The 22,416-nt window shown below is 49.6% G+C and overlaps 1 protein-coding gene across 4 annotated transcripts in view; it reads right to left on the bottom strand.

Moving 5' to 3' along the window:
* GRK3 (G protein-coupled receptor kinase 3) overlaps positions 1-21,988 on the bottom strand; it is a 44,418-nt gene extending 22,430 nt beyond the window's left edge. For 2 of the 4 annotated variants that reach the window (XR_008208644.1, XM_052691042.1), the window contains exons 1-3: positions 21,755-21,988; positions 12,955-13,031; positions 950-1,023 (exon numbers count right to left, since the gene is read on the bottom strand). Coding sequence is in view for 3 of the 4 variants with exons in the window: in XM_052691042.1 (XP_052547002.1) it covers positions 950-1,023; positions 12,955-13,031; positions 21,755-21,867 (264 nt within the window). In the remaining variant the exon portion in view is untranslated. Of the gene's footprint in view, positions 1-949; positions 1,024-12,954; positions 13,032-18,046; positions 18,094-21,754 lie in introns of those variants that run through there. The other 2 variants (XM_052691043.1, XM_052691044.1) reach the window with 2 other exon arrangements.
* Positions 21,989-22,416: the final 428 nt, after the last annotated feature.

Here is a 22,416-nt window from a genome sequence, read left to right on the forward strand (position 1 = left end):
TGTTTCAAAGATAAAGAGGTGGCTAAAAATATCTTGCTAAACAATCGGCTGCAACTCGCCTTCCTGATTACTTCTGACAGCAATATCTTCAGCATAGAAAAAGATGGAAATGATGGGAAAAGAAGATCCCTCTTCCTTGAAAGCAATGCCTCACTGAGTGGGGGAGCAGCGGTGATTAGTCTCCACGCCGATCCCTCTTCCCCTGTTTGTGCTGTTAGCCCACGAGCAAGAACAACTGTAACTCATCAGCCTGACAGCACTCCAGACACAGGGTTATCTCAGGCAGCACTTCTAATTAGCACAGAGCAACACAGGCTGCACTGTAAAGGCACCCAAACCTCACTGCTATACTTAGCAACAGGCAGGGGCTGAACGCAGCAGGAGCACGCGGGCGTCCCTTGCAGAGGCAGAAAAATCCTTCCCTACATGCAGTGGATATGAATTCACGTCCCACGTCAGCTGTAGTAACAAGTTCTGCTTTTGCTTTCAGATCTTTCCGAGAGCAGGAATCTACTGCTCTCGTTCCACTGGGAGCTGGCAGACGTTATTTACTTTCGCCTCATCTCTGTTTGTAGAAGAACTCAGATTTATCATCATCTTCACCAGCAGAGATCAAAAGTTTACTCCACTGCTCAAAAACGGGTCTGGCTTAACTCTCAGCTATCAGAGATCCTTTACAAGCCGAAGTGAACCCAGTTGACAACTGAGCTCTTAGCAAGAGTTCAGGTGACCCACAGTAAAAGCACGCAACTCACAATGGAAAATAGCAATAAACCCAAAGATACTTCGATCTCCGTTAGCATCCTCCTCCTCTCCACCACCATAGAATCATTACGGTTGGAAAAGACCACCATGATCATCCACTCCAACCATCAATCCACTGTCCAACTGTTGACCCGTCAAGTCAATCCATGTGCTGTGCTGGCAGTGTCTGCAGGGTGCAGCTTACCTCTTCATAGAACTTCAGCTGAGGGACGGCTTCATCGATTTCATTCATGCAATAGTCTTTAAAGAGCAAAAATCCTGGGGGGGAAAAAAAATAAAAATCAGAAAAAAATGTATCATTGCTACAACTTGCTCTAATATTGCTATCAGACAACGCCTGGGAGCCCCATGGGCTGCATGCACCTGTGTAAGTATCCCTAATTGCCACAACTGAGCGATGTCGATTCTCCAGCAACTTCACAGCATTCTGAGTAGAAAACCACCGTACAACTCATTCATCTCCCAAGGGTTCGTAAAGCACATCCCAATACCTGCTGAGGAACTGAGGAGATGTTTATACAACACACAGAAATATTCCATTCCTCTTCCCTGTCTGATCTCTGAGGTGTTTTTCACAGTGAAAACCAGATATTATTCAAGCATTTTGCTTCTTGGTACTGGAGTTCCATGCTTTAGCGATGAAAAACCAACTCCTTCAACATTTTGACTTTACAATTGCTGGTTAATGTTACCACTAATGGATTTTACAGTGCCATGAATTACATCAGAGCCTTTATAGTTCCTTTGCAAGTGATTTAAAGCACGGCCCCTGCAGCCCGCTGAGGAGCCTTTTCCATTACGAGTGCTTTAAGCTCTGCCCCACAGAGGCAGTGTGGGCACCTATCATCCAAACCCTCTGCCTGACACTGGTATTTCAAAGCATCACTCAGTAGATACACACATCCATATACACCAGGGCATAAAGTGCTCATTTTCAACTTACCCAACTACGCACCACTCTGCTCTATTTTATTTTTATTCAGCATCATTGTCATTTAAACTTACAGGGGGCCCTGAATTTGCAGCAGGGCGGTTGGAGCTTGATGACCCTTGAGCTCCCTTCCAACCCAAGCCATTCTATGATTCTATGAAAACCAACACCGAGCAGACAACAAAAGGCCACGTTGATGCACAACCAAAAGCTTCTTGGTTACTTCTGGATCCCAAGCTAAATTTCCTATTAGCAGAGCTTGTTCTCCTGGGCACCCCTTGCTGTAGCCATAAACAGACACCAAAGAAGGGATGATGACCAGACGGATGCAGTGCTTTCCCTGACTCACTTGGCTGATTAGGATGATATTTGGATGATCATACAAACCGGGTTTTGTTCTCTAAATAAGGCCAGAAATCTAATTAAGAAATTATCTTCTGAGAATCTCTAAACTTTCCAATTATTCTCACCAAAAAAGAATCATTCTTGAACCACTTTATAGCCAATTGGGTTTGCTGTTGATTTTCTTTTTTATGAAAACAGAAGGAGTTTGCCATTTCCCTGAAAGCCATTTGCAATGACCACCCAGAGCAGCATCACACGCATGGCAAACGCAGTCCCAAAGCACAGATTACCCTGCAGCCCACTGTCTGCACAGGAAACATCCCATCAACCCCATCTGGAGCAAACCTGAGGACAAAAAACGGCGCATTTCTGGATCTCCACAAATGGCACTCATGGAAATAAAGCTCGCTCATTAACTCTTCTTTTACACATGATCGAAACATCACAGCAAAATAACGCTAAATAGACCGGACTTCTATTTGGACAACGAACCAAAGGAGATTGCAGCTGTGTAATTAAGAGACCAAAGAGCGGCACAAACAGCGATGAATGCAGTGAAAGAAAAATCCCTGGCGTGTTCCCAGACGCTGGCTGCTCACCAACGAAACCCACAAACAAAACAAACCCACAAAGGCAACTGTGGGAGGGGTGTGAAAACACAGCAGCACAACCCCTCAGCACTGCTGCTGCCCACACTGCAGCCCTGTGTGATGGGCAGGGGATGAGGAGCAATGACAGCCCGCTGCACTGCTCACAGCTTCTCACCGAGATGCTTTCGTCTTTAATTGCACTGCGATGGTAAAGGGGAAAAAAAAGACACATCCCAAAGAAGTTGGGAACTTTGACAGTCGTTCATCTATCAGCTCTCCACCATTTTCTTTTGAGGGAAAAGAAGTCGATTCGTTCCCGGTTCAGAAATGCTACTTGGGTCGATGTAAAAATAGATCTCTCTCTCTCTCTTCCTTTGAAAAAACCACTGGTCAGAGCATTTATGTGTGTCTGCTAAGACATACAGCACTCATACACGTTATACAGTCATTAAGAAGCATTTCTGAGACACGCTTCTCATTAACAAGGGATGCTGCATTTCACCTCATGCCAATCCCAGCACTGCTGTTCTTTCAGGGCCATCAGTAGCAGAACAAACGCTGCTCCCCAGAACTGATCTCCCTACAAAAGAAGGTTTCCATTTATGCCTCTTTTCAGAAGTTATGCTATGACCAAAGCACAAGAAGGACGAGGCACCACCAGCCTGCAACACGCACTGCTCCATCAGCCAGCTGCACTTCCACCGCAGCATAAAGGAGATCTCTTTTTTCCTACTGATGTTCTGAGATTGAGCGAAAAATTATTAGCCAGGAAGCACAGCTTTCAGATAATAGCACAACTAATTGACAGGAGCAGTGCTGGAGTGGTGACAGCAGTTCTAAGGAGCTCGGGCAGAGCTGACGCAGAGCACAATGAGCACCGTTAGCTGCGCGCTGCAAGTGGGACCCAGAGCAGAAAGCAGGAATTAAAGAAATGATAGCATTAAGTAACAGCTAAAAGGAACCAGCAATTATTTATGAAATAAAGATGTTGACAGCTTTTTGCTTTCAAGATTTCTCCTTCTAGGCTGTATAATTGCTGCAACCACCAGATCAGTGGCTGCTAAGGAAAAAGAAACTGGTAACGAACAAAGTGATGGATGGGATTAATAATGCAGACGCGTGAGAGAACAAGAGGGTACCTCACTGCAGGCCATGGCTTCCCAGCCTCTGAGCACTGCTTTTTTCTCACTTCTTTCTTATGGATGATCCTGCACAGCACAGTGTGCCAAATGCCATTATTTGCAGTAAGCCCCATCACAGTGCTCACGCTCACAGTCTAAAGGTCACCCTGCATTCATCACACCACGTCCCCGTCCTCAATTCATACAGAGAGCAGAATAACCACCATAAAACTAATGAGGGACTCCATAATAAAACAGCCTCGCATCAAACTACTTATCGAATCTGAGCTGGAACTTTATTAGTATCCGATTCAAATTTCCTTTGAACGGGAGTAAATAAAAATCTTATTAAAGCAAACAGAAGCAGCCAGGTAAGTCAGCAGAGCTAAAAATAGGCAGCTGAGCCCTGGTGCAGGGATTCGCAGTGCCACAGACTGAAAGGAGGCTGCCTCTATTTACAGCAGACCTGAACGTGGTCCAACATGCCGATGTCGACTCCTTCCAGTAAGCAAAATAGAAAACAAAAATGTCAAGCTGCTTCCAAATCCTTACTAAACGTGCTGCAAATAAACGGGTGACCGGAGCCCGTGGGGACACCTGTGTGCAGTTGGATGGTTGGGTCCTACTGCCGCGTCCTCAGAGCTCCACAACACCCACAGTGGGCACTTTAAATCAAGGTCTCTCCCCCGAGTCCCTCTCAGATCTCTCCCCATCTCTGCTGTTTGGCTGCTTTCACCCAACAGAACCCAGAGGAAGGCAAGCAGAGGGACGGCCACCCCGCCTCCAGCAAAGCCATCCTGCAGAACTGCTGGGAAATCGCCTTGTGCTTCAATCTCAGTCACAGGTCTGGGTTTCAGACACCAGAAGTCAGGGACAGAGGTCTATGATTAAACCATGTAAGCACCTCGAACCAGCCTGCATTGTCCCAGAATACCCAGCCAGGTTCAAAGTCTCGCTCTGCACGGTAAATACGCTCAGTTGCCGTAGCGTAGGATAAGTGAGACCCCCTAAAAGCTCCAGAATGGAGACAAGCAATGATTCCTCATTCAGGCACAAAGAGACCTGAAGTGCCAGGAGAGCTGACCCACGCAGGGAGCCGGGTTCAGCATCACAGAGCTGTGCCCACCTTGCAGCCCCAAAGGCATCGTGGCTTTCCCTACCTCTGTGAGCTATTTGCCTTTAGCCTACTTCTTCTAACAGAGCCTGATGTACGTCCACCCGTCGTTAAAAATAATAGATCATAACAAATTAGAACATAACTCTGCACATAAAAGGCAGGATAAAAGAACAAATTAGATTTTACAAGACAGCACTTGCATACACTGGTGATGAGCGCAGAACAGTTTCTCAAGAACAGAAGCAAACTGAGCCCAAATGAGTCTGCAAGTTGCCAGGTAGCTGGTTTAATAACCTCCATAAATCATTACATGAAAATAAATTTTGCATCAGTTCAAGTGTCTTTAAAGAAAACCCTTACTTCAGCCATGGCCACTGCAGGGGAGCTGCACAAGATGACCTGCAAGGGTCCCTTCCAACACAAATCCTTCTGTGGTTCTATGCTTCCCAACAGCCTCAGTCCTGCCTGAGCACAGCACAGGGACATCCCCAGCACTGTCACACCTCTGACAGCACCAGCTTACAAGGCAGAGCTCATGCACTAAGCTAATGGTGGCCAACAGCATAAGGATTTCCAAGAAAAGGGGCATATACAAAGATATGTAAAAATATTCCAATGTCTAACGTGACAACTAAGTACGGCACTGAGGCATTTTGTCTCAATCAGCTGCAAAGAATGTGCCTGAATTCCTCCACTAAAGCTCACCAAGAAGAACAGAGCACTCGAATTCTGTTCTTTTTCCACTTGTGGAAGTGGTGGGAGTTCCTTAGATTTACAAGTAAGTGGCATTAGCAGCTACCAGCAAGCTATTAGCGAGCTAACAAGTATTAGCAGCTTTAAATGTCACCGTTGTTGTTTAGAACTCATCTCATCAGCTCTCTCCCTACGTCACAAGAACTCTCAGTCCCTGGGAAGGACGTGACTGACTCCTCCTGATCGATATTGTTTGGTGAAACGATCGTTAAGAATGATCCTAACAATGCAGGTCTGCACCCCCTGATCCTGACCACGCACTGCTCCTGCGCTGCATTCCAAGCCACAACAGCAGGACGGTACTGCCCAGCCCCCGATGCCCTTAGCAAGCAGTGTGAGGGACTTCAACCACTCTAATGAGCCAAACGAGGAACCAAACTGCTCACAGCAACAGCAGAAGGCTGCTACACCGCGGGTAGCACCATCAGGCAGTACGCACCCACAGCACTTGGTGAGGAGGAGCAAAACCGCCCTGATAGTGGCAGGGCACAGAACTCTCCCACGTGAATCTCAAAGCCTTCCTGTGCACTCAGAGAGAGGAAAGCTGCTGAGAGCTGAAGATTGGGCAACAGATGGTTCTCATTCTCTCCTGGCTTTCCCTTCTAATGGAAGAAATTATTGATAGAAGCATCTCAACTCACTCAGAAACCGTCCTGCGTATCTCCAGCTCCCTTCCCAACACAGACACTGCTGGTTGCTCTGCACCCTCCTTAACAGAGCATTGCTTGTAAGGAAACAGGACAGCATTTAGGGACTTAGGAACTCTGCCTGTTCCCTGACCTGCAATGAATTCCTAATGGAACTGATGGCCAGAGCTCTCTGGTGTGTCTGCTGCAACTCTTTGACTATTGCTGAAAGCCAGAAGACTTCACAGCTTCAGCAATTTATGCTCTACTTACTGTACCCTTGGTACAAGAGTTTTTTTCTGGTTACTAATGAGTTATCCCACTGAGAAGAGTGAGCAGCACTGACAGGGCCAGACAACTTGCTTTGTTATTGCTACAGAGCCATACAGGTAAATCCCATTAACGCTGTTATTATGCCACGTTAGAGACATGGAAAACTAATATTTACCTATTTCACAGTAGGGTTCTGAGCCTTAATTAGTCTGCGAATTGTTTGAGAACACATGGATGAAGCCTCCATGGAAGTGCAATGCTTCTGACTGACTGCAAAGGGAGGGAAACCAAGGCTGTGCACAGAGCAGTGACAGAGCACAAGTGAGCTGTTCCACCAGAAATGGGCTAAGAAAGCTTAAGTGAACAACAACAGATGGAAAAAATGTAGGTAGAAAGCTGTATTTTTGGTAGGGAAGTGGCTGAGCAACATGCACGGTTGTGTTTGTAACACACAATCATAAAATGGCTTAGGGTGGAGGGGACCTAAAAGACCATCCAGCTCCAACTCGAAATATTCAAGTGAAAATTCATTCAGAAAATTGGTAATCTGTCACCTGTACCTATCTACGTATTATATTTGTTGTCCATCTTGCTCTCTTTTTCTTTCTCCACTCCAGCTGTAACCCAACCCAAAAGCTGTGTAATTACACTGCATTGCTGAGATGAAGGCTATTTTTCCCCATGATTCAAATTTTCCAAGAACTGTACTGTATACAAGTGTTAATATATATCAGCACGTACACATTATCCATTATGTGATGTTCCACAGGATTATATATATATATATATATATATATAACATATATACACATATATAAATTTCTTCTATTTTAAAGCTCAGATTTAATCTGTGGCTCCTCTGGGAAATCACACAAACAAGCGTCTCCGACACTTCTAAGAAGAAAGTCATGAGTACTTATCAGGCTGTATCCCAACAAAGAAATGCTCAATTATTCATGATCAGAAGGAAAAAAATAATAATAAATACATACATTTTTAATAGTGACTTTGGATGCTGTCTGTCCCTGACACACAAGACAGACATCTCCTTACAACTGCCTACAGGCAAAACACGCACATCTCTCCAGCAGGAAGCTTCATCAGCATCACTCTCAATGATCTCCAATATAATTTATGCAAGTATCATGTTTATTTCACAACAAAATAAAACGTATGCCAAGAGAGACGTAGCCTCCAGCAATGCTTCAATTATCAGATGATAACCAGACCTCAAACTCAAGGCTAACTCTAAGAAAAAAATGCACACAGCAGAGCAGGCTGAGCTTGCAGGAAGGCTCTGAGCGTGCATTTTCTCTCCTCCAGCACTCACACCCCACACACAAGAGGAGAAACGCTGTAAGGGAACAGCTCAGTGCAAAGAGCCTTGCAGTTTCTGTTTCAGTTTGCAGTCGCACAGCTCCTGACATTTCCTTGTGGTTTGCTCTTGGCGTTGTTTTGAACCCACTGGAGGCACTGCGCAAGGAAAGCACGCGCTCACCAAACCCATACGGGAATCCTGCACACCATCCACGATCCAGGTTTTAGCCTGCACTTGAACTGAGAACAAGGAGACACAAGAATAGAAGATCCCTCTTAGAAGAGCATTTCAAACACCGTCTCTTGTTCAGCCGCTCACTTCCCCATTTTGATGGTGCCCACTTCTGCATGGCGGCTGGCTTCTCTGGGTCAGAAACGGAACGTCCCAAAAAATAAAACAAACCGCTTTCATACACCACCTGCCTCCTTGCTCCTGCAGAAAGCCTTGCTGTGCACACAGCATCTTCCAGTCACAAGCCCCCTTCTCATGCCCACCCATCGCTGGTGCTGCTCCACGCACCCAGCCCTGCCCTAACCTTACCATCCGTGCCCATCCAGCAGCCCAAAGCTTCGCTGACTTTCTCTACTCCCAACCAAGCTTTATTGCTTTCATTGTTATTTCCTCAGAGGACTGTTTCATTACTTGAAAATGCCAAAGACACATAGATCTTACACTTAAATTAAACAATAGCTTCAATAACGCTTCAGGGAGGTGCTTCTCCAAGCCTGTTATTTTTAGGCATCAGGGAGCGCAGTGTGCTGAGCTGCCACACTGCACTACAGAAAGAGGAAGAGCAAGGATGTTTTTCTCAACACGTTTTAACTCCAGATCCGTCTCATCAGCAGCACCGAAATTCTGAAGTAATGCAAACAGTGGGTCCCTAACCAGAGAAACAAGGGACAGAAAGCGTGATTCCTTGCACCAAAAAACAAACACACAAACAAAAAAAAACCACGGTGCTTTGGCTGTTCTGACCCTATTTGTTTTTTGTTATTTCTCAACAGAGCTGTCAGTGAGAGAGCTGCAGGAAACAGAGCAGAAGGTCAGCACAGCGCTTCTCTCTCACTCCAGAAAGTCCCCTCCCTGCTGCTGCAGGTTGGGCTGCGCAGAAGGAACTCTGAAACGGACCGAATGCTCATCTGGCCTGAATGCTCAGCTGCAAAGAGACCCAAAGACACAGAGAGATGCAGCGGCGGGAGGGAGCAGCTGAATGCACAGGGCACCAAGCAGGAGCTGCATGTGCAGGAAGCAGCTCTGGTGTGGATGGCAATGCTCACCTGGGCTGGGCCACCTCCTGCTGCAGCTAGCTGGTTGAAGAGCACAGAACAGAAATTAAAGGAAGTTTACACTCATACTGCAGTATTAGCAGCTGCTGGATCTGCTAGAATACATTTGGTTCTCACTTCTCACCAACCCAAACCCACCAGCTCTGTGCAGGTGACAACTGAGGTGGCTGCAGGCAAACTCCCACATCCCACCAGCCTGCAAACCAGGCCAGAAACCCCTGGCTAAGCTGAGCTGGAACTGCAGGATGCAGGACAAGGGGGAATGGTTACAAACTGAGACAGAGGAGATTTAGGTTAGATATTAGGAGTAAGTTTTTCACCCAGAGGGTGGTGAGGCACTGGAACAGGTTGCCCAAGGAGGCTGTGGATGCCCCATCCCTGGAGGCATTCAAGGCCAGGCTGGATGTGGCTCTGGGCAGCCTGGACTGCTGGTTGGCGACCTGCACATAGCAGGGGGTTGAAACTAAATGATCACTGTGGTCCTTTTCAACCCAGGCCATTCTATGATGCTTCATGCCTCTGTTCAGCTCTGTTTCTCACCTACCAGGTAGATGCAAGCTGTACAAAATCCCACAATCAAACAGGGAACAAAAAAATAAAAATGGTCCAAGCAAATGCACCTCAATAACCCCAGTAATCCCTTTCTAAAGCAACACTATGACCCAACTTCTGTCTTTAATGCCCAGCAGCCACACGTGACGCAGCAGACCCTGACTCTCCCACCAGCTACACCCATTGCAGCTCATTTCCAAACTGCCCTCTGCAAGCAGTTTGCTTTCAGCACGCCTGCCCTGCAGCTCAGCACAGCTCTGGAAGGATTTCACGTACGGTTTTAACACAGTCAAGAAGCAGAGTGGATTCCACGTGTTAATTACAGATATTGGGGTAGTAAATAAATAAATAAATGGCTCCCTCCCCCCCTCTCCAAAGCAAACCCATAATCTGGTGTTGTAGCAAACAGGATGTGGTAGAGAAAAAAAAATTAGCTAAGGTGGTTATGTACTGTGCTCCGAGACATGCTGTACTTCCCCAAGAAGCTTCTGCTGTGGAGGAAGCAGCTTCTGCAGGAGCAGTCGGCTGTGGGGCTGCAGGGCAGCACTTTGCCTCTGACTCATTCTGTAATTCTTAGAGAGTTCATGACCGTTCTGGAGGAGCCCTCCTGCAAACGGCCGTCAGAGATCAGCAGCACATGCAGCTGGTAAGGCCAGTGCCACCGCAAGGCAGGAAAGCATCGCCGGCCGGGACTCCACGCACACAGCGACAGCAGACAAGTGATCAACGCTCTGCTCCTTTTCCATTGGAAAGGAGGATACTGAAAAACGGAACAAACTGGGAACTGGAGCTGTAAGAAAGAGCTGTGGTCTGGGGAAAAAAAAAAAAAGAAAAAAAAAAAAGAAAATGGAACGGTCCTCATCTGCACTGCCTGCCAAAGCAAAGGGAGGTCGCTGGATGAAGCTTTACAATGAGTGCATAAAGGAAAGCATTCGAGAGCAGCAGGCTCTCAGATGAGGCATGAAGCAGCAAGCCTATCAGCGATGCTCCCTGCAGGCTGGGTCTGACCCAACCAAGCTGCCCGCACACCTCACAGCAGCAATGCCAGGGCAAGGTGATCAAGCTTCCCATCACCACACCCTACTGATCTTACAGCACTGTGCATAATGCCTGCCTACAACTGAGGGTGCTTCACCACAAGTTATTATGCTAATGCATGGAAACAGTACAGATTTAACGGCAAAGAACAAGCTAGAAAACGCAATAAAATTTAAATGAGCCACCACGGCACAGGAATACAACGTTTTCAAGTGCAACGCAAAGTCTTCTGTTAAAAACAGTCCCATTCCATCTTTCCTCCTTCCCTCTTAAACCTTCCCTCCAAAGGAGCCACCTCCAAGCTGCAGCCCCATGTGCACAGCTGGCCTTCGTATCTGCACCACAGAGAGGAGGAGAGCTCTGCACATCTGCAAGCTGTGCATCTCCAGTAATGGGAAAAGCTAATCCCTAACGACAGCCCGGGCTCCACAGTTCCACTTCTGGCAGCTACCAGAGTGGGGAAAATAAGGAGATAAAATCTTTCATTTCTTCCAGGGTCAGTTACCTAACTGTAATTGCTGTGACTTATCAGAATAACTGCAACCGTCTTCTCTATCCTCTGCAATCAACTGTTAATGAAAAGTATTCAATTACATAAATACAAATATCCATTACATACAAGCCGTTCCACTCAAATTCATTTTTTATTTTATTTTTAAAAAGACTTCTTCATTTCATTGCCAACAATGAGAAACAAACAGTTTGAGCCAACGCTTATGAGGTTACTTAAAATTCCACTTATTTTGCAACTGCGAGGCTATAGCAAGACATCAGTGCTTCAGCAGAGACCGCACATGCTGAAAGATGTCAGCACAAGCAAATGAGAAATCCCTGCATGTACCACATCACTGCAATGCCACAGGACACCAGCACCATTAGGAAATGGGGCGCAGCAGCACCTTGCTCCCAGCACCTGCTCATCACATTCTCTCCTTTCCTTCAGGCAGGAAGAGATGCACTGAGCTCCTCTCCTTCCCAGCCCATCTTACGGTCTTGTCCCCATTTTGCAAGACAAGAGCTGTTGTGCCATCACTGCGGACTTACAGCAACCCGCTCCTAAAATCTACTTGACAAAGACATCACAAGCTGCTCATTACATCCATTGCACTGCTTTACACCCGTTAATTATCAAAAACCAACACATATTTTAATCACATTAAGCCTCTGGAAATCAAACTGTCCTCACCACCTCTGCAACCACCTTTCTCTCTTTCTTAAGACTGCCCACCCTCACTTCTCTCTCCCTCACAGTGCGCATCGTGCCCTACTGCAGTACTTCCTTGTAGGTCGCTCTCAGCAGATGCTAAGTAAGGTCTGTTTGCTGCCTCTGCTCCTTCCTGGCTTCCTCCCAGCAGGTCCACGTTCGTTCCGCAGCCCGGTGCCAGGACGGGACGCAGCACTCTGCCAAAGCAGGATTACTTGTCGTGCCTCGCAGGCTGTGATCCCATGGTTATATTTAGTTGTGTGATCGAGCCGAGACGTCACAGCTTGAGGCTCACTGTAACACCCGGCTCTGCTAAAATGCTGCCTGATTTGCAGCTTTGCAACCTCTATCTGTGCCATTCTCCAGCACAGGCGCTCATACCTCCTGTTTATGGAGCTCTTTGGTAACCTGCTCTCAGCGCATTTACGGCCTTTCTCTGAGGTTCTTCATCCCAGCATTCCCACTGATAACCAAATGCTGACATTTGTGCAAGCTCGTGGGCTGCATCCATCCATCCCCACCCTGCATGAGCCACTGGAGCTCTTCTCAGATCACTTCTCCCAGCAGTTCACCCAGCACCTGCCAAAGTCACCCAGGCACCCTTGCCTGTGCTGCTATGGGAACACCTGGCAGACAGACAGGATGACAAGCATGGTATTTTTGTACAACTGCTCCCTGACCAAGGCTTATTATCCTGCAGAAAAAAAAAAACAACTTGAACTGATGTGACACATTATATTGTTGACAAGCCCATACCAAGTAATACAATTTTCTCCTACATGTTTCCAAGTAATTCAATTACTTTTCCAGTAGTTTTCCAGAACACGAAGTTAAGCTGACAGATTGCCTTGCTTCACCTTCTACCCTTCTACATTTCATTCTACCAAAGGCCTTTGTTTCACAACGTCCTGTCCACACTACAGCATTCTCCAGGCCACTCACCACGTGGATTCTGGGCAGCCCATCCAGAGAGGTGGCACAAAAGACAGCCTTAAAAGATTCACAGGAACAGCATTTCATTGCAGAACGACTCACCGATTCTCTGATGGAAGATCTTGTCAAAGGTTAATTCACCCCTTTCCTCGAGGTATTTCTGCATGACGCTGCGGATGCTGAAAGGGAAAAAGAGAAAAAAAGAGGTAGTTGAAGCTGTTTCTTTTAATGAAACTCTTCACACACTTGGGAGAAAAGGATGGCTGCAATGAAACACCCATGCAAAGGCCAGTGCAGACACCACAGCTCAGCCATATCTCCATACTGGGCACTGCTGCCTCTTTGGCCCCGTGTTGGGTCTTAGCCAGCACCATGCAAATAAAAGCACAAGTCAATCGAGTCAGCATCAGGCCATTCACACAGCCATTGCCACACATCATTAGGAGAATTAGCCAGTGTTGGCTCCATTAGGAGCCCAGCTTGGCTGTGGTGCACTTAACATCTCCTTTGGCTAATTTACAATGTCACAACCACTCATCGAAACCACATTAACAAAGATTTTCTTTATTTGTCAAGTAACGTCAATATTCTTTTTAATATAATGCTATAAAAATTTCATATGGGAAACAATACAAGTACATAAATTTTAAAATCAATGCAGCACGGCGGTGCTGTGCCATGATCCAACTGTGCCATGGCAGCATTCAGCCAAAATTCCTTTTTTTTTTTGTTCTGTTTCCAATTTTAAAACTGGTATTTTCGTGCACACTCGGTATTTTTATAAAAATAGCCACCAATAACCCACACGATGTATTCCTGCCCTAAATAAGGCTGTCAAAATCGCTCGCGCTCTTCAAAAGCACGGCCGAGCACCTGATCCCTGCGAGATGCAGGCTCCACACTACTCCGTGTCAGGGAAAGGAAAGGAACAAACTAGTTCTGAAATGCAGCAGGGCAGGCTGGCTCTCACAGCCTAACCCTAACGCTCCCTGGAGAAGGAAAATCAGGTGGCTTGGCTTGTTTGGCACCAGGACTCTCAGCCCCTTGCCTACATGAGGATGATCTCTGCAGCTCTGTCCTGCCCTGGTCCCAGCTCCAGTTCCCATGCGAGCAGCAGACCAGCACTAACAGAATGAGCCCTTCTCATAACAAGGGTGCTGAGGAGGCTCTGCTCTGCCACAGCAAGTGTGCTGCGAGAGATCACATAAATCTGAGTCTAGACAATGGGAGGAGAGAATGAGCAACGTAACGTGTGAGTGAAATGCCCTGGGAAACACTCTGTAATGAACAGATCTGCTCGGCAGGGCTGCTCCTGTCCCTGCTGCTTGTACTGCTCCTGTGCCCGCCTGTCTGACTCTCACCCACAGGCTGGAGGTGAAAATTTTACCGGGTTGGCAAGAAGCAAAGCAGAGCCCACACATCCTTCAGCTGGATGGAACAATCCGCAGCGCAGCCCAGCCCATGCCACAGGCAGGAAGGAAGGCTCCTCGGCTCCTGACGCTGACCCATTAGCTGCCCTGCAGGCCAGCAATCCGCCACTAAAAGCCATATTTTGCAGAGAAGTGGCCGTTCCTCAAAGGCTCTCCCTGCCCAAATGTGCTCTCAGCACTAATGGGAGCTGTGGCCTTCCCGCGGGTCAGCTCGGTTCACAGCACGACCCACCTCGATGGCAACACTCAGAACAAGCAAAACAAAAGCTGCCTGAAAACAAAATCCAGGGAGACTCCAGAAACAAAAGCACATCCGACCACGCTGGAGAAAAACCTTTTGTCTGTATATATATATATATTTTTTTTTTAACTTCATAAGGGAAGAAAACAGCAAGCAACAAAAAACTTGGGGATGCTCAGCTTGCTGTCCGCACGCCACGAGTGTGCTGAGCTGACGGGGCAAATACACAGGGCAGAAATCAAAAGGCAGACTTAGAATTAGACAATCAGACTTAACATTAAAAGCCTAGGCTATAGAGTAGCTTTGGTTAGAAGGGACCTTAAAGATCCTATGTTCCATCCCCCTGCCGTGTTCTGGTTGCCCATCCATGGCCTCGGGCGCCTCCAGGGATGGGGCACCACAGCTCTGGGCAGCACTGCCAGGGCCTCACTGCCCTCTGAGTGAGGAATTGCTTCCTCACATCCAACCTCCATCTCTCCTCTTTTCATTTAGAGCCCTTCCCTGCCATCCCATCCCCACCAGGCAGGCAGGTGCCCACCTGCAGTCCCCAGTCTGTGAGCTGGAAAGGAACAGTTCAGCCCAACCCGGGCAGCAGGGCTGCAGGCTGCACTGGGAGCTGAGCTCACCGCAGCAGCACAGCCCATCAGAGCTGATCAAAGGCATCTGCTGAGCAGCAGCCTTCGTGGTTCGGGGGCCTTCCATCAGTACAGAGCTCTTGCTGCCCATGAGCATGCAGGAAGGTGAGCTGACAGGACACAGATCGCAGCACCAAGGTACAGGCACAAAACACCCATCTGAAAACACATCTGAAAAAATAAGGGGGGAAAAAAAACAAAATGAACGATGGGCTTTTTAATGGAAAAGAACATGGGTAGGGCGTGAGGAGTGCACATCTGCAGCCCTGCCCTGCCATGAGCACTGGAGGAGCAGCAGGGCATGGAGAGCAGCCCTGGCTTTGACCCCTCAGCAGCAACCCGTGACCCCAGTGTCACCAAATTTGTCGAAAGAAATCCATCTTCTGACGGGTCTGGGGAAGCCTTGCAGCCATATAGCATGATGCCATCTTCCAGGCAGCTTCCTGCCAGCTGTAAGCACTGCCACAGCAGGTGCAGGGAGAAACAGGGAGCTGCAGCAGAGGGAAACGAGCAGCGTTCATTTTGATACTTCCTAAAAGTTCTGCTATTAATTTCAGAGATGCACGGACTCCATCCCTGTGGGTTCATCCTACTGAATAATGCAGGAGTTGTTCTGAAAGCATCTCACGCCTCGGAAATGGAAGGCTGAGGAGCAGTGCAATGCTATGTGTGCACATGCATACTCTCCCTATTGGAACAACATCAAGAAGCTACTTACTGCTGACCTTCTTACCATGGGGTCTTAGAGGAGCTTTTTATCATTTATCATAAAAGCATGCTGCTTTTTCTTGTAAATCAGTACAAGTTCTGATTGTGGAATGCTGTCTATTGCACAGATGCCCACTAAAGCTCGAAAAATAATCATCAAACCCACCCAGCTTAATGCACCTGCAGGCACTGATATGTTCACCTATAAGGCGAAACAGGGAAAAGCCAGGTAGGCAGAGCACAGGGATGCACTGCACGCCTTCCATCCACTTCACTTTGCTTCCTCTCAGACTTGTACCCACTTCAGAGTTCATTACGAGCTCCAAGTGATTCTGTTCTCAGGTATCACGAAGCACATTTTACACACTGACACTGCTCTTCCAGTCCAGCAGGCAAAGTGAATTCCCAGCACATAAAGGCCCACTGGCCCATCTAATCTGATCTACTTATCTCCCATTTGTGATTTGCCCGATTGGAAGAGGAAACAAATCATTAGGAGACATTTTTGGACAACAATGAAATAACATGGAAAACATATGTGCCTTTGATTCTTCTACTTCCTAGCACCCTATAATATTACTAGAATAACCCTGGCAGCGATGCCGTATTCAATTGACTTAATTATTTTAATAGAGAAATCAAAGCAATCATTGGTAGTAAATTAATTAGCGCACATGCTCATTCAATTCCTCATCCCATCAGCCGATGAATGGAGCACTGATCAGTGCAAGGGAACGCTCTGATCCCTCTCCATGCACAGCACATCCCCACACGTCCCATACCCCAAAGCTGCACTGTCTGCACACCATAGGATGGACCAACACACCAAACCCCAGAGCAGGACCAGGCCCTGCCATCTTCCATCCCAACTGCACCCATTTCTACCCCATTTCCCATCTCAGCACGCTCTCTTCCATTCCAAACTCTCCAAACCATTCCATTCCCACTTCCAAACCATTCAGCAGCTCCTACAATTGCTAGGGGTGATCACCAGTTTTCTGCCCAAGCAGATCCACATCTGCAACGAATATTAATGGAGAAAGCTTACAACTTAAAGCCTAAAGCAAGAGCACGGAGCTGTGAGTTCAGCACAGACACTACCCTCGTGTTTCTTGAGGACTGCCTGCATTACTATTGCTGAAACCTGAAACTAATACAAAAGCTTCTAAGCACATGAATTTTTCAGGAATAATTGCACTGAATTGTAATGTCAAGGACGTGCCCTTCCACCAGAACGCCGCTACTGAGAAACTGCAAGAAGGAGAAATGGGAACAACATCACATCTCCTCACTCTAAATGCCATTAAGCCATCTGTCAATCACAACGTGCTGGGTTTCTTTAATACAAACACGAAATTAAGTGCAACGTGCCTATTATTTATTTGATTTGTCTGTACCTATGCTTTAGACCTTCTCTGAAAACAGTGTGCAGATGTAAAGGCTATAAGCAACCGAGAACAACATGCGGCCCACGCTGGCTGGGATGCACCACACCTGGCTGTGATTGACTCATCTACAGCCACAGGATGTGCTTTCAGAGCCCTCACCTCTCTGCACCACCCAAACCCAGCCTACACTGCTCGTGGATCTGCCCCAAAAGCCTCCCAGGATGGTCAGCAAATACACCTTAAGACCAGGACAGAATGGCCCACAGTCAGTAGAGACAACATATTCCTTCATACAAGCAAAGGGTTCAGCAATGCAAGCTTTACCAAAAGTGAAACAAGCCAAGGAAGGCTCAGCCTGTAAAAGAGATCTACTGAGAACTTCTTAAACAAGTTAAACCTGGCAAAAACGTTCCTGTGTTTTTTCTCCTCCGGAAGAAACAATCCTGTTTAAACAAACAAGCATCTCTCAGAGCCACACATCCCAAGCACGCCACAGAGATCCTCCTGCAGCAAAACAAAGCAAGGAAGTGTAAAATTGTCTCTGTTGATTTTCTGCACTTCACGGTGGGCTTCTGACTCTCAGTTATTCTTAGGTCCCGAAAAGAAGGGAGATGCCAACAGAGAAACCGATGGCTGGATGAAAAGGAAAACGTGGGTAACAAAATGAAGAACTGACACAGAGAGGAGCAGAACAGCTCCAATATGAAAACAAGCAGAGTATGAAGATGTGGAGAAGCCAGGCTGGGGTTTTTAGAAGGAACAGCAGATGAAAGGCTCAGAAAGGAAAATCACCTCCTTGACGTGGAGCTGTGTTCTGCTAACCCAGTGCTTGCTGGGACCCAATAGCCTGCTGTTCTGCCCATTTAATTCAATTAAACTGCATATGCACCTGCACCTGACAGGTTCTGATAGGCTTTCTTCTAATTGCATTAATTACCCTCAATAGATAAATACCCCCCTATAGATAAGAAGCTTAACACAGACCCTTCTGCATGACCTGATGTTGTCTAGCATTGTGTTCAGCCCTTCCCTGGCACTGCAGTGCAGCACCCTGAGTGGTACCCAGAGCACGAGGGACAGCTGGGAGCTCCACCTCCCCACAGCCATCCTGCAGTGCCAGGCACCCACGCTGCATGGTCAGTAATGGGAGCTTCCCCCAAAGCATCCCTCGGTATGGAGCATGGTAGCTGAAAGCTGAACCTCTTCCCCAGTTGCCCTCATTTACCTTTTGCTTAATTACAGTATCAGCACCCAAGGGAAGGCCCGTGATTAAAACCCATTGCACCTCCCACGTGTTGCTGATTTCTTAACAGGCTTAGCCCCAACTCTGTGTGCTTTAGATAGCAGTGCTGCCCTGCTCTGAGGCTCTGCCTTCTGCCTGGGCAAAGCCCTTCAGCAGCACCTCTGCTGCGCCATGAGCTTCTGCTGTGATCCTGAGCAGTTCAAGTATTCTTATGCTGTTTGGGTGGGAATGGACCCCCGAAGGCCATCTGTTCCCACTCCCTGCAGTGCACAGGGACGTCCTCAGCTCCATCAGTGCTCACAGCCCCATCCCCTGCCTGTGGCTGTCTGCAGGGCATCCAGTGGGAACAGGGGTGCTGGTGGCAGCTGCTCAGTGCCATGCTGCTGCAGGGCCCAGCACACAGCACAGGGCTGCAGGTGCAGAGCAGCGCAGAGCAGCACAGAGCGAGGCGTGAGCACAGGGATGACACAAGTGGCGTAATTGCAACAAATGCAAAAATGGCAACAAACAATTTCCAGGAAAATTTTCTTAAGAGACAGCATTGTAAATGAAAGAGCACAAGAAGGAGGCGTTAGACAAAACCAGAGGAAACAATGTCAAAGGAACCAGGACTGACAGCACAGAGACGGCGAGGCGCCCTGCCCTCTAATCTGGAGCACTGCTGATGTTTGAAGAGGTGCAAGAACTCAGGGATGTCCAAAGATACAGCTAAGATTCAGAGAAAGAATGCCACAATGCCAAGAGAACAGAACTGCAAAAGCAGAAGTAATACAGGAGAGATCACAAATGGCTCAGGATGGAGTTGGGAAAGGAAAATCGACCTCCATGCATCCTGTGAAGCTCAGCCAGAACTTTGCTGATACTGGAATGCCAGGTGAGGAGGAAAAGTGTATTGCAGGCTGATCAGAGCCCAGGGGTGGCCTGGGAACACCTCTGGAGATACAACAAGGATGGGATAACCAAAAAAAAATCATCACAGCTGGAGAATGATTTTTAAGTGTCTGCAACACGGTTTGGTTTTCCCCTGGGAGGGCAGGATGAGGGGAAGGCTGGAGACCAAAGAGACCTGGAAGAATCAATCACAGAATTAACGTCACAGAGAGCTAACTAGTGAACATGCAGGTTAGAAGAGATGATGAGAAACTTCTACAACCGTGGCAGCAGAAGAGAAGCCCAAACAGAACGCCTGCTCTGCTCTGTTCCCATACACCAAGGGTGAGCCCCGCACCCACCCCAGCTCCAACCTGCTATTTCCTGCCCCTATTTCCTGCACCACTCGTCTGCACTTCCCAATATGCAAATCTTCATCTCAGAACAGAAGGGGCCAGCAAATCGGAAGAACTATAACTTAGCTCTCTTCCACTCCCAGTGACCAAAATAAGGGGAACCTAAAATTGATATCTAAAAGTGAAAGACTTCAGAAGCCCCATGAAAACCCTAAAAATTGAGTGCAGTTCACTGGTTCCTCTCCTCCCGAACCTAGAGTTAAATATCAAGGCTGACATTTCAGTGTGCATGCCCTCTCTCCCACTGAGTTCCCAATCCTGCAGGCCCTTCTGCCCACCCACCTGCAGGATGGCCCTTTCAGGACACGCAATGAAGAGATGCTGCAGCTCTCCCAGATCCTGGGAATGAACGGAGGAAATGCTGAAAGGAAGGAAAAGCAGACGGCAGAGAACACACAGAGGGTTGTTTGGGTTTGGTGCTCAAAATCACCAGCCCAGCCTCTTCCCTAGGCACACGTGTCCCATTGGCACGTTCTGCCCTCGTTCTTCCCGAGCTGTGACATTTAACAGTTCAGGCACACAAACAATCTGAGGATGCTCCACACGAGCCCAGCAACCAGCAGCCCCTCAGCCAACAAACTTCACCCTCACAGCCTGGTTGCTGCTGAGCCTTGGCCCGCAGCCTTGGAATCTGCTCTGCCCTACAGCTCTTGCCTCGCAAACAGGCATTGCAGCAAACCCATCCCTTTTGCTTTGCATCACTTAACCCAGAGACACAAAATGGTGCCAACAGGTGCATCGGGCTCCAGCAAGAGCACGACCTGCAGAGAGCAAGGAGATCTTTGCAGCATTCTTGGAGCAGACGGTGCTGGAGCTGCAGCACATCCCTGCCATCGCCTGCTCCTGGCTATGCAGCATGGCTGTGGTGCTGCAGGGCCCGGCTCTGCACACAGAGAAAGCCAAAATCTCCTTGGGGAAAGGGCTCAACTGCAGACCCAGAGAGGAACACGGACTTTCTGTGCACAGCGGTGGGTTTTTGCTGTTACTATACCAACCTGCATGCAAGCAGTTGATTTGTATTATATAATTGTACACGGATCCATCTGCCAGTAGCACACAGTATTTAAGTATGCCCAACGCATCGTGGCCATTCTAACGAAGGAGGTTGAGGGGGGGGGAGGAAAAAAAAATACACCATCAAAAAAACGACCAGAAACCAGTACGAAGACATCTGACACCAGAGCAACAGTCGCTGCTTCCTCCTGCGTGAGGAAATCCCTGCTCTGGGCCAAGCTGCGCCCATTGCCAGGCCCCCTGGCCCCAGGCAAGCCGCCGCTTCCCGTGCCAGCAACGGCTGCAAACCGCTTCCCACCTTCCTCCGAGCACCGGAGCTGCCAGTATCTCCTTCGATCATCAGCGCGGTTTGCAGACGCGTCCCTGCACAGTCAGCCCTGCCCGTGCGGCGCTTCGGCCGCATCACCTCCCCGCCGCTCACAGCCCCGCACGGCGCCCTGAACCCCGCGCCACGCAAACGGGCACGGAGCGCGGCACGGCGCTGGCGCACCTGCTGGGGCTGCAGCCCGCGGGCGGCTCGTGCCCTGGGCACGGCGGGCGGCTGGCACGGCGCGCAGCCCAGAGAGCGACAACCGCCGCCCGGCGCGGCAACGGGGCGAGCTGAAGCGAAGCGCTCATCTCCGGCTGAGCTCGCGGGAGCGCAGGGCGAGGGCTGCAAGGGCAGCGCCGGGCCGACGGCCGCCCGCCCCTCCTGCGGCACGCACTATGCGGGGTTTGCCGTCCCGCCGGCTCGTCCCGCTAGCCGGCACGGCGCCTTGCCGGGCTCCATCCATCGGCCGGCCGCGCTCAGACCACCGCTCCGCCGGGAGCTCCGGGTCACGGCGCTGCTCTCGGGATCCCTCATCCCCGCTCCCACCAACCCCCCCCGGCCGCCCCGAAGGAGCCGGGCTGCGCTGCCCACCCCCCCACCGCCACCGCCCTCGGTGCCCTCCGCTGCGGACCGTTAGCCGGCGGTACCTGGGCTCGGGCAGCGTGATCTTCTTGCTGGCCCGGGCCGCCGGCGTGCTCTTGCTCTTCTCCATCGCCATCAGGTAGCTGACATCGGCCAGCACCGCCTCCAGGTCCGCCATGTTCCCGCTCCCGCCGCCGGGCTGCAGATGGAGGCTCGGCCGGGGGCAGCAGCCCCCGAGGCGGGGAACGGCGGAACGGACGGGGCGGCGGCGGGGCTCGGCCGAGCGCCTCCCGCGTGCCTCGGTGCCGCGCGGCGGCTGCGTGCGTGCGGCGCGGCGGGGCCGCTCCCCGCCCTCCCTCCCTCCGTCTCGTTCTCCCCCCCCCCCCTTCTATCTCCGCTCCCGGGGCTCTCCGCCGGCCCTCAGCCCGCGGCCGCCGCGCCGGGCGGGCGGGAAACCCCCCCGCGGCGCAGCCGCCTCAGCCGGGCCGCCCCGCAGCGCCCCCCGCCCCGCGCCGCCTCCCGCGGGCGCTCGGCCCCGGGCTGCCGGCGGCGGCCATGGGGCTGCGGTGCGAGGGGCTGCGGCGAAAACGCGGACCTGGATCGAACGGAGCGGGAGAGGGGATGGGAGGGGGGGGCGAGCCGACGCGCTGCTGGGCTGCGCCCGTGATCTTAGTGGGCTCTTCCAACCCTCATTTGGATTCCACGCTTCTGTGAACCCTGCGGCTCC

This window comes from Tympanuchus pallidicinctus, unplaced genomic scaffold (assembly GCF_026119805.1).
Source record: "Tympanuchus pallidicinctus isolate F22 unplaced genomic scaffold, pur_lepc_1.0 scaffold28, whole genome shotgun sequence".
NCBI lineage: Eukaryota > Metazoa > Chordata > Aves > Galliformes > Phasianidae > Tympanuchus > Tympanuchus pallidicinctus.